The sequence below is a fragment of the Mauremys reevesii genome, linkage group 16 (genome assembly GCF_016161935.1).
Source record: "Mauremys reevesii isolate NIE-2019 linkage group 16, ASM1616193v1, whole genome shotgun sequence".
In the NCBI taxonomy this organism is placed as follows: Eukaryota; Metazoa; Chordata; order Testudines; family Geoemydidae; genus Mauremys; species Mauremys reevesii.
In genome coordinates this window covers 38280088-38292441 of record NC_052638.1, presented here as the reverse complement: position 1 = coordinate 38292441, position 12354 = coordinate 38280088, and the positions used below count along the sequence as shown (strand labels likewise).

The following is a 12354-nucleotide window of genomic DNA, read 5'->3' as shown; positions in this document are numbered from 1 at the left end:
AGCCCTGCCGGGTGCCGAGAAGCTGGCTAGCTTGTGAAAGGGCTGGGTAATTCTACAGCTGTTCTGAACACTGGCAGGCACAGGCGATCGGATCTCATGCTCCAGGGTGCAAGTTAATCCTCTCTGGGGGTCTGGAAGGTGGCTTTTCTCCCATTGCAATTGTCTTAGTGCACCTGAGACGAATAGGAGTTGCTGGGGACTCAGCAGTTTTCAGTAGCTCAGGCCACTGATCTAGATGTTTAAATATGGACGTCAAGACTTTTAAACCTAGGAGGCTCTTTGAGCCTTTGTTCTAGGGCTACCCTGCCAGGGTGCAGAGAAAATTCCTTCTAGCTGGAAGGATGATGGGGCATAGGACTCCCAGGGAGCGAGCATAAGTGGCAGTAATTGTAATAATGAACTGGTAGAGTCCTCTACGTAGTGCATGGAAAACATGACTCCTCAACAGCTTGTCATTTTGCATTCCAGCCTTGGAGAGCCGCTGGTCTTGTCCCCAGGGTGAGTGGTCTCACGGGGGCCAGGTCTCCTCTGGAAGAAGGCCGTGGTATACCTGTTCTGGTCCGAGCCCACCAGCGTCGTGCTGATCATGCTAACGCTAGTGGGGATGGCCCTCTGTCACGGCATTGTGTGTGAAGCACATAGACACCCCTACTGGTAAAGCTGCCGGGGGCGGAGAGGGGATATTTTACTGCCACATGGCCAGCCTGTTGGGCTCCTTTGCCAGTGTGTTCCTCTTTGTTGGGGAGCCAACAGGTTGGAAGTGCAAACTTCACCCGCCGGCCTTCGGGGTGAGCTTCACGTTCTGCCTTGCCAGCATCCTGGCCAAATGCGTCCGGATTCTGGCTGCCTTCGCCACTCCCATGGGAAGACCGACAAAGCTGCAGACCAGCCTTTATCTGATTGTTCTTGGCATCCTCCCCGCTCTGCAGTGCATCATCTGCTTTCTGTGGCTCCCCCTTGTCTCTCCTGGGCTCAGGTGTTCGTACCCCAGGAAGGCAAACTACCTGATCATTGAGTGCTTCAACGAAACAGGCATCGGCTTCTCCTTCAGCATCAGGATCTCTGTGCCCTGGCCGCCTGCTGCCTCACAGCTGCCATCAGAACCCACTCCCTGCCTAAGATTTTCAGCGACTCCCAGGGCATCTCCTTAATGATGGTGACTTGCTTTGCTGTCTGGCTCTCCGTGATGCCAGCTCTGGAGTCGGGAAAGGAGCGAATAGTTGATATGGTGGCTGTCGTGTCTATCCTGCTGTCTTCCTACTGCGGCCTGGCCTTTCTGTTTTTCCAGAGATGCTACGTTATGTTATTCAGACCCCATCACAATGCTACAGAGTGGATCAAGAAAACCACGTACGCGTACTGCCAAAAGGTTGCTAGCAAAGCCAATCTGAGCATCCAGCTGGAGCCCAGCACCGCCACCATGGACATGGCCGCCTAAGCGGGGGGTGGAACGAATGTGGGGATGCTGGGGGTTAGTCGCTCAAATTGTTTGTAATTCTGCTTTTTGCTGCGTAAAGGCCTCTGCAGGGCTGGGCTCAGGCAAAGCCTGGTCCCAACCAAACAAATCCATCGAGCCCCAAAGCAAGGGGCCGGGGAGAGGAAAACCGGCTTACAAATTTTGGAGCCCCCTATGGAGAACTTTGGAGCCAACCCCTTCAGAGCTTGTCCCACAGACGAGCCTCTCACTTGCCCTTGCCTTTAAATCTACCCTCGCTGTCTGGGCTCAGGCTGGAGCTCCAGGCTCTGTGACTTGCTGATGCAAGTTTCTTCTCGCTGCATAGACAGACCTTGTGTGACTTTGGGCAAGTCACTTTGTCTCTCGGTGCCTCAGTTTCCCATCTGTATTTCCTTTCTCTCACCGTTTGTCTTACCTGGTTAGACTGTCAGCGTGCCGAGGCAGGGATTTGTTGGCTCGTGCAGTGTACAGCACCTAGCGCAGTGGGGGTCCTTCCTGGATTGGAGACCATGAGTAGTGGTGATGCAAATAACAACAAATCCACCAATGTTCAGGGCTGTTTGTGTCCACGGGGTTGATTTCAGTGCCATGGCTACTGAAAATAGTTGAAGGTTGGGGGTGGGCAGTGTCACAGATCCATAGGATCTGTGCTATATATATATACACACACACACACACACACACACACACACACACACACACACACACACACACACACACACACACACACACACACCTTGTAAACAGTCTCTTGGAGGAACCCCCGCCATGTGCAGGCCCCCAAGGAGTCCCACTCTAATTTCAGGGTAGGCCCCACAGCCTCACCCCCTCCTAGGCTGAGCTCTTGAGCTCCAACGCTCCTGCTTCACACCCTGAGCTCAGTTCGGCGTGTCCGGCTGGAATAGACTCCTGGCAGAGACTTGCCCACTCTTCAGGGACTAATGTACCCAGCCAGAGTTTGCAGTTCCCCCAAACAGCCTTTTCAAAACAGAGTAGGGTTTATTAGTCAAGTGGAACACAGCACTCCCGGTCGGGTATCCTGTGCTCTGGACTACACTTCCTTTCTTTAGAGTTTGAGAAATTCTGCTTATACTGAGGTTTGGGGTGGGGGCAGGAGTGACTCTGTAGGCCTCCAGTGACCCCCGGCAGCAACGTCCGAGAGTTAGCGGCATCACCTTTATTTCACCGATAGTCTTTTTGTCAGTGTCCTGTTGGCAAAATACTTGCTCAGCACAAAGATGTCAGTAAATATTGAACTGCAAAACCAGTATCTACAGCACTACCTTGCTGCTGGCCAATGTCCTGGCAGAGGCCAGGATAGTGGAGCTGCTCTTTTAATCAGCTCCTTGGTGCACCAGTCCTATATTAATAGGTTTGTAGCCCCACCACGTGTCTGCTGAAGGGATTGCATGTCTGTGTACTTAAGTTCCCGCGTTGGGCAAATGCAGGAGGACCCCATCAAATGTGCCTCATTTGATTCAGCAGTGACAACACTGAATTAAATGGGCCAGCTATCCATCTAGCACCATGCCACTGGCTTCATTCAGAGTTATGGCAGGGATGGATTTGGCCCAGCATCTGGTAAAGAGAGAGGCTTCGGGACCCTTATATACTAAATTGGCCATAAGCCTACCTTCAGTCAGTGAGGCTGAGAGAGTCTAGCTGAAAACCAAGGGAGGTTTCAAGGGAAAGAATCTTGACAGGCAGATATGGTCTCGACCTCTCTAGATTGCAAATGTTTCATATTTAAGAGTCTCGTGGAGGATGTATTAATACAGTAAATGCTATTGCTTCATGAAATAGATGAGTAAAAGTGGAGTACATCTGAACAAGTCTGAATCAGTGAGTTTATTCCTGATCCTTCACTGTCTCTTGGTAACACTCTGCATTTCTCTTTCTTTGTCTGGCCTTCTCTCTGCATTATTGTCCTGTTTCCCTATTCTTTAAGCTCCACTTCCACTACTGTCGCCTGCCTCTCCATTCATGCTTTGATACACATAGAGCAGAATATGTACTCTCCTTCAAAACTGACCTGAGTCTTAGATGAATAAAAACAAGAAAGAATGAAAGTAAAGTCTCCAGGAGAGAGTACAGTGTGTGTGTACCTCCGCTGTAACAAGCTGCTGAAGCTGTGAGAACAAACTGGCTGCTGTCTCTGCAGACTGGCAGGCTTCTTAAAGAGGCAACCATCCCATTCTCAAGCTGAATACCCCATATCCTTCTCACCCCCAACTTTCTCTGACTTCCCCCACTAGCTCTAAGAGTCGTATTCCAGCTCAAACATTCCTTCCTACAGAGAGGAATCATAAACATAAACCCCCTACCTGTGAAGTAACTGAGTGGTTAAAGCCAGAGAACAGACCATTTATAGAGGAGATATTCTTCTCCTCTCCATTACAAGCAAATGCAAGATTCGAAGGAAGAGGCAAGGCAGATGCAGATTTTACATTTGCCATTTTACTAAACCAATTTCCTGTGTTTAAAAAAAACAAAACAAAAAAACTACCCCTCCCTGTTAGGATCCTTACAATAGCAGTCAGCTGTTGCATTGTGTATCTGTCCCAGGCACCTAGTGCCACTTGCATGCCTGTTTAACTGTGCAAGTTGCACTGCCACTGTTTGCTTCCCTCCCCGGCCCAAAGATCTGATTGTCCTTGCGTTGGTAGTTCCAGCTCTCAGCCGCCCGTCCCCAAGTCTGCACTCACTGAAGAGGGAAGTCTCAGCCATGTTTCCAGTTACCCCAGACACATGCTGAATGAAGCAGGTTTTCTGTTGTGTAACACAAGCGGCCAGTGCTGGTAACCATGGATGCTGTTATCGACACATACAGGCAGCAAGAGGCAAAGGGCTTTGGAAGGAAGCACAGCAGACGTCCGCTGGAGCTCAGTAAAAATGTCTCGCTTTTTAGCGGGCTGCTCTTTGCTCTCTGCCTGGCTGCTTTACCCTCTTTGCTGCTGTGCCCAAACAGAGAGCAGCACCACCCCACCAGGGAACTGTGGCCCCAGCCAGTTCCTTGACACCCAGGTGTTTCAGTGCAGCCCGTGTGAGGAGCCCCTGGTGAAAAGCCCTGCAGGTGAGTGGGAGCTGGCTATGCCGAATGCTTGAAAACTGATTGATTTTAAGAGTGGCCCTGAGCCAAACACCCCAGAACTTTGGAGCTGAATTTTGCAGCTGGCCCACAGCTCTGTAATGGGCCAAACCTCTGACCTGTCGGACCGGGGAGGGTGTTTTGAAACCTAGATCCAAAAGTAGTGACTTGAGCCTGTCTGCTTTAAAAGACACATGCCCAATGGAAAGCCTGTCTGCGTCCCTGGCTATGCGTTTCTGCCATGCGTTAGTGCAGGAGCTTCAATCGCCGAGGAAATGAAGCCAGCCCAGCCCAGGGCTCCTTAGTCTCTTCTGGCTAATGCTGGTCAGTCTGTAGTGACTCTGCCAGCTGGAGGCTGCATGCTGGAGTGGCGTGAAATCACTGGCAGAGTTCCCCACAGCTCCAGTGACTCCCCATACTTGCTCTGGCTATGCGTGGCCTACCACAGTGAAGACCTGAGCAGGGTCAGGCTCCAACTTTGGATGCTTTAGACAACTTTGGGTGTTCCCAGAGCTGATCATGTGGTAACCTGGCAACTCCAGCTCCTGCCTTCTCCTGCTCCAGCTGCTGATGCTCCTCTGTTTTCCAGGCCTGCGATGTGTCTGTGCTGACAGCCGGAACGTGACAGGCCAGGCGGCGGAGTGCAATGCTTGTGTAGGTGCAAATCGGGATTCTAACCTACCCTTCTCACTGTCTTGGTTTCCTATGCTGCAATCAGAGATGTGCAGTACATGTAGGTGACACATTGGCTCTAGCTAGCTCCAGTAACAATTTCAGTGACACCATGGCAGCTGGAGTCAGTACTGGCTGTGGGGCCCCACCCAGAAACTTGGGTAGGTGCTCCAGTGGCTACCTCCCGGTGCCCCTGTGCTGCTGCTGCTTCTCCGCTATTGTTATTCGATCGAGCTAGACCAGGGGTGGGCAAATTTTTTTGGCCTGAGAGCCACATCGGGTTTCCAAAACTGTAGGGAAGCCTGGGTAGGGAAAGCTGTGCCTCCCCCAGCCCCTTATCTGCCCCCTCCCACTTCCTGTCCCCTGACTGCCCCCCTCAGAACCTCCGACCCATCCAACCCCCCCTGCTCCTTGTCCCCTGACTGCCCCCTCCCAGGGCCTCACGCCTATCCAACCCCCCCGTCCCCTGACCTCCCTGACCCCATCCACACCCCCCCGCCCCCTGACAGGCCCCCCGGGACTCCCACGCCTATAATCCCCCCTGTCCCCTGACCGCCCCCCGGGGCTCCCTGCCCCTTATCCAACCCCCCCGCTTCCCATCCCCTTACCATGCCGCTCAGAGCAGCAGGACTAGCAGCTGTGCCACCCGGCCGGAGCCTTCCGCGTTCCCCAGCAGGAGCTCGCAGCCCCCCTCCCCACCCAGAGCGCTGGCGGCACAGCAAGCTGAGGCTATGGGGCAGGGGGGACAGCAGGGGAGGGGCCGGGGGCTAGGCTCTCTGGCCAGGAGCTCAAGGGCCGGGCAGGACGGTCCAGCCCACGGGCCGTAGTTTGACCACCTCTGAGCTAGACCAAAGCTGGCTTGTGCATGCTACCAAAGATGTCACAGCTCTGACTGCCGTGTAGAGAGGCCCTCATTGTTACCAAGACCCTTCTGCAGCCAGAATGTTCTCTTCCATGCAGAGTTCCCGGCAGCCTGCCTCGCTCTGGGAGGCCACCTTCCTTGATAGCAGTTTTCTGGCTTGTAATGTAAGTAATGTTGCTGCTACCCTCTTGGGCTGTTTCCTCTCCCTTTAGAGAGGAAGGATGGTCTAGTGGTTAGGGAGCTAGCGTGGCACTCAGGAGACCAGGGCTTCAGTTCTCTGCTTTCCCACAGGTTCCTGTCTGACTTTGGGCAAATAACTTAGTTGCTCTGTGCCTTATTTTGCCCCCTGTAAAATGGGAATAACAGCCCTGCCTCACAGTGTGTTCGGAGGGTAAATGTTGTGAGCACTCACATATTACAGGGACAGGCTATAGACGTTCCTGAGACAGTGTTTGTAGAGAGGGTGCTATTGCCCACGCTCTCTTTTGCATGTAGGAAGTCTGCGTGCAGAGGGGGCGGGCTGGGATGGAAGGGATCCAAGATGGAGGCGCTCAGACGGGCAGGTGCACTCTGCTTTCTCCCACGGAGATTTTCTTTTTTGTCTGTCTTTCCTTGTGCACATTGGAAAACATAATCCCAACTATACGTATAAAATGGTGGGGTCTAAATGAGCTGTTACCACTCAAGAAAGAGATCTTGGAGTCACTGCGGATAGTTCTCTGAAAACATCCACTCAATGTGCAGCAGCAGGCCAAAAAGCAACCAGAATGTTGGGCATTGTTAGGAAAGGGATAGATAATAAGACAGAAAATATCATGTTGCCTCTATATAAATCCAGAGTACACCCACACCGTCAATACTGCGTGCAGATGTGGTCACCCTATCTTAAAAAAGATATACTGGAATTGGAAAAAGTTCAGAAAAGGGCAACAAAAATGATTAGGGGTATGGAATGGCTTCCGTATGAGGAGAGATTAATAAGACTGGGACTTTTCAGCTTGGAAAAGAGACGACTAAGGGGGGTAAGATAGAGATGTATAAAATCATGACTGGTGTGGAGAAAGTAAATAAGTGTTGTTTACTTCTTCTCATAACACGAGAACTAGGGGTCACCAAATGAAATTAATAGGCAACAGGTTTAAAACAAACAAAAGGGAGTATTTCTTCACATAATGCACAGTCAACCTGTGGAATGCCTTGCCAGAGGATGTTGTGAAAGCCAAGACGATAACAAGGTTCAAAAAAAGAACTAGATAAGTTCATGGAGTCCATCAATGGCTATTAGCCAGGATGGGCAGGGATGGCGTCCCTAGCCTCTGTTTGCCAGAAGCTGGGAATGGGCAACAGGGAATGGATCACTTAATGATTCCCTGTTCTGTTCATTCCCTCTGGGGCACCTGGCATTGGCCACTGTCGGCAGACAGGCTACTGGGCTAGATGGACCTTTGGTCTGACCCAGTATGGCCATTCTTATGTTGTTAATTTAAAAGCAAAGCCACCTAGACTGAAACTGCAGGTTAAGGCCTTGTCTCCACAAAAGAGTTCTATTGCTTGAGCTCTATGGGTGTAAAGGTGCCCAGGCTGGTATAGCTATTCCTGTAGGGGAAGGGGAATAAGCTATAACTGTGCCTGCGCTAGGGATTGTACGGGGATAACATTGTTCTCTTGCACCGACCCTGCCTTATTTGCGCTCTCCCTAGAACTCTTGCAACCTGACTGCCTGCGAGCTCCTGACCAACACGGTCATTCTGAACGCCTTCTCCTTGGAAACCCGGGCCTACGACCTGTATGCAAAGGCTAAGTGAGTCCCACTGTGCCTGCAGAACTGGGTGACAAGCTGCTACTGCTGGAAGTGAATTGAGTGCCAGGCTGACGGCACTGGAGGCCGAAGCTGTTTGGCTACAGCAGGAGAGCAGCAAAATCATGGCTTGATCATGCAGAGAATATGCAAGAGCATCCTTACCTAGCGTGATCCTGGAATAAATTGATCCTTGTGCCATCCATGCATGGGACTTTTGTTTTGGCCAAAATGGGCAACGGAAGCTCCTCTCCTATTACATTACTCTCCCTTGCTCCTGTTAACCTAGACCTTAACCTAGAAGGTCCCACCAGTCAGGTAAAAGAGGTAGTTCAGTCTTCATGGCTTTTTCAGCAGGTGTCTCTGCTGAGGACACCAGCAAAATTGACAATGAGGTGTCCACATCATCACTGGCACTATGGCCTTGCATGTGGGTGCGAGGGGAATAAGATCAGTTCACTCACTGAACAGCCATCAGAAGATAACGAATCTTGGTCTCTCCTGGCATAATCTAGATGCAAAATGGTGGCCTAGAGGTGAACGTTTGGACAAAGCCTGAGTGAAAGTCCTGTAGGGGACAATCCTATATTGGCAGGGAGATGGACGGGATGGGACCCAATAGTCTTAATAGAGCTTTGCTCCAGGTCATTTAAAAACCAGCAGACTCCTGATTATCCAGACTGCTTGGGAGACACCAAGGATGTTTAAATTATCACTGTTTATATTTATGTATGTATTTATTTCATGGAGAAATGTGATTTGATTTTCTTTTCAGAAGCCAGAATCTTCCAAAGCTGTTTTATAGCAACACAGGGCTGCCTCCGCTCTCCTTTGGGAAGAACTCCAAGGTAAATCACGGCTGTCGCACAGACAGACATACAGAGCCAGGTGTATGAATTAAGACAAGAAATAATACATGTTCTTTATTAACCCCAGTCCTGTTCCTGCCATCTCTCGAGCACCTCCCTGTCTTCACTTTCAACCTAAACTGCTGTGCGTGGGGCATTGTCCCCTTTACTGGTCTTGTTTGGTGTCCACGCAGAGTCCTGGACAGCTCAAGTTGCCTCTCTTTGTAGGAGACTCTGCTTCTCTAAACGTATCTTACTGAACAAGCTGCACTGGGAGCTCAGAATAAGCTCCTTGTTAAACCTTCACTCAGCTAAAATAAAGGGTGTTCTAAATGAAACCTGCTTGAACTTGGCTATGGAAAAACCTTAGACTTGCCAAGCTCTTCTGCAAAGTTTTGTACTTGATGATTGTACTTCATCTTCCCCACCCTGACCAGATCAATTTTAAGCTTGTAAAGTACGATGCCCGAGGAAACTTCTTAGGCTGGGAGGACGTGACGGGTGGCACTTTGCAGGTGAGTTAATTTCATTTTCTCCTTGCTGTGGTATGTAACCAGTGCTGGGATTCAGTTGCTAGAACTAGGGGGTGGAGGGGTGACTTTACTTGAGTCTGATCCGCCAACATTAGCGGAACCGTGGCCCCCTCTTGAACCACTGGGTCTCCGCAACCATGTAATAAATCCTGCTGGGGCATGAGCATGGACACAGTGAGAACAAGGTGGCTGAAGAATCATGAACAAAAGCGGATGATAAAAATCAGCATATCAAGTTGAGGGTGGGGGGTTCCAGGGGTATCCCAAGGGCTGGTGTTAGGGGCCCTCTTATTCAACAGCTTCATTAAAGACCTAGAAGGGGGAGTTACCGGCACAATAATGAAAACTGCAGGTCATGTTAAATTAGGAGGAACTAAAATCAGGACAGAGATGTAACCCAAAGGGGCCTGGAGAGATTAGGAGCATGGTACAGATATTTAATGGGAGGGACAAACCCAGAAAGCAGGGATGTAGCAGTAGGGCTGACAGTGGGCAGGAAATTAGACAGGAGTTCCCAGTGTGGTAAGGGGGAGGCCAGCAGAGCTTTACGGGGCTTCACGGCAGAGGCTGCGCACCAAAGACCGGAGGGGGAATGGGCTGTCTTCCTACAGCCCTGTGGAGATAATTACCAGTTACTGATGGTAAATTGGAGAAGCCACAAAAATAATCCGGGGGCTGGAAAGTCTAACGGCTGAGAGCAGATCACAAGTATCAAGTACGTCCAGCCTGGCAAAGGGGCACGTAAGTGCAAACGTGTGAATGGTGTCTCACTAATGGGGGGTTAGTTAGGCTGGGACAATCAGGGGTGGCTCTAGGAATTGCGCCGCCCCAAGCAGGGCGTCATGCCGCGGAGGGGCGCTCTGGCGGTCGCCGGTCCCACGGCTCCGGTGGATCTCCTGCAGATGCTCCATCGAAGCCGCGGGACCAGCGGACCCTCCGCAGGCATGCCTGCGGGAGGTCCACCGGTGCCGCCTGCCACCCTCCTGCGGCACGCCGCCCCAAGCACGCGCTTGGCGCGCTGGGGTCTGGAGCCGGCCCTGGGGACAATGGAGTTTAGGTAGAAGAGAATTGAAGTTGCACTAGAGAGGAAGGCTAGTCGGGTGGGTGGAGCATTAACCTAGGACTTGGGAGACCTGGGTTCAGGTGTCTCCTCTGTCATAGACTGCGGGTGCTGTCTTCTTTCTGTCTCAGTTCCCACCTGTGCAATGGGGATTACTGCCCTCCTCCCAAGGAGGAGTTGTGGGGCTGAATTCAGTGAAAGGATTGTGAGGTGCCCGGGCGCGACAGGAATAGGAGCTATGTAAGATAGCTATCGAAGGGGTAATGGGCTGAAAGGGGGAACTGACTATCTCAGAGCACCGCTCGTGGCAGTTTCACAAGGGAATTGGTGGAAGTGCCATTGCCGGGACCTTTAAACTAGATGGGATAAAGCAGTAGAAAATCAACAGCCGGGAACAATCCTGCATTGGCCGGAAGATGTAGGGAAGGCTCCAGGTATAACTTACATGGCTGTTTAAGAGGTGGTGTGCAGAGTGATCAGTGTAAATGGGAGCAAATTGGGTGTCCGCACCGAGGGGGTAATAGAGGCCAGAGTGAGGGGAGAAAGTGAACCTCCCACTGAAACGTGTGTCACATCCCCACCTTCCCCTCTTTCTGCTTCAGGGAGGCTCCACCCCCACCGCTGATCGCCCTATGGCATGCAGGCTCTGGCGCAGGGTGTAGTCTGAGGCCGTCTCCTCAGCTGGTGACCAGGGCCACCCGGGGGGGGGGGGGGCAAGTGGGGCAATTTGCCCCGGGTCCCGCAGGGGCCCTCATGAGAGTTTTCAGGGGCCCCCCATGAGAGTTTTCAGTGGGTCTTCGGCAGCAGGGCCTTCACCAAACACACCCGGATCGAGTGAAGGACCCGCTGCCAAAGACCCGGAGCTTCTTCCGCTCTGGGTCTTCGGTGGCAGGTCCTTCACTCGCTCCGGGACCCACCGCCGAAGTGACCTGGAGCAGAAGGAGGTGCCGCCGCCAAAGACCCCAGGCCCCCTGAATCCTCCAGCTCCGAGCCTACACACAGCTGGTGGTCTCATAGCAATGGCCCCAGGAGCACAGAGGTGTCCCAGGAAGCAGGGTTGGGAATCTCTGGTGCATGTCACCACCGCCTGGTCCCAGTGCCTTTCCTTGTCTCCTGCAGCTCTGTGCAGACCGTCAGAGTGTACTGGATGCTGCCTACTCCTTTGGGACATCCTACGAACAGTCTGTAAGTTACAGTTGCATCTTCCTTGCCATTCCCCCGCCCCGCTTCTCATGTGCTGAACGAGCACTAAACGGGGGCTGGGCTGGTTGTTTGCTGCAGTAGTTGCATGGAGGCATTGCAATGAAACTCCATGATAAGCCACTGGGTTCCCAGAGCTAGTGATTTTATTTTCCTCCCTTGCGCACAAGACTTTTCTGTTTCCATCCCCCCCACCCCCGACCCAGGGTTAATGAATTTTGAAATAATGCTCAATCTTTTCATGGTCTTTACAGTCAGACAAACTCCACCAGAGAGGTCCTTTGGGGCCATCTGCCTGTCCCAAGTCAGGGTAAAGGAGGAGGGTTGGGCGTGGGGCTAGCAACTCCACCCCGTAAAAATCAGCTTGCTACAGAAACGCCAACAATAGAGTTAACAGAGACTTTTAGCCTGGAAAAAGAAGGGTCTTCAACTCGAAGACGCATGACGCTGGGTGGTGAAAGCCGCGAGGAAGCCACTAAGCCGATCACCCTTCTTACAACCAGGAGGATTACCATCGGCACATGGAACGTGAGGACCATGTACGAGTCAGGAAAGACGGCGCAGGTTGCAGACTAGGCATTAGACCTGGCGACGCGACCTTCAGGTTGATAGCAAAAAAATGGGCTATACCTGGAACCAGCTAGAGCGAATGGCCCAGGATAGAAGACTCTGGAGATCTGTGGTTGGCGGCCCATACCCCGGTTGGGGTGACGGGCATGAATGAATGATGAATGACAGTCAGACACTCCCAGCACTGGGGATCTGGGAATCTAGTCTCTGCCCTGACACAGATTCCCTCTGGGCCCTTGGGTGAGTTGCTTATCTGTCTGGCTTTGA

General features: G+C 51.9%; 1 protein-coding gene across 1 annotated transcript in view; it reads left to right on the top strand.

The window, feature by feature from the left end:
• Positions 1 to 4260: 4260 nt before the first annotated feature.
• LOC120384672 (meckelin-like) overlaps positions 4261 to 12354 on the top strand; it is a 28188-nt gene continuing 20094 nt past the window's right edge. Inside the window, exons 1-7 of the mRNA XM_039503654.1 lie at positions 4261 to 4342; positions 4425 to 4529; positions 5134 to 5198; positions 7779 to 7879; positions 8652 to 8724; positions 9162 to 9239; positions 11437 to 11502. Coding sequence (XP_039359588.1) covers positions 4261 to 4342; positions 4425 to 4529; positions 5134 to 5198; positions 7779 to 7879; positions 8652 to 8724; positions 9162 to 9239; positions 11437 to 11502 — 570 coding nt within the window. The remainder of the gene's footprint in view (positions 4343 to 4424; positions 4530 to 5133; positions 5199 to 7778; positions 7880 to 8651; positions 8725 to 9161; positions 9240 to 11436; positions 11503 to 12354) is intronic.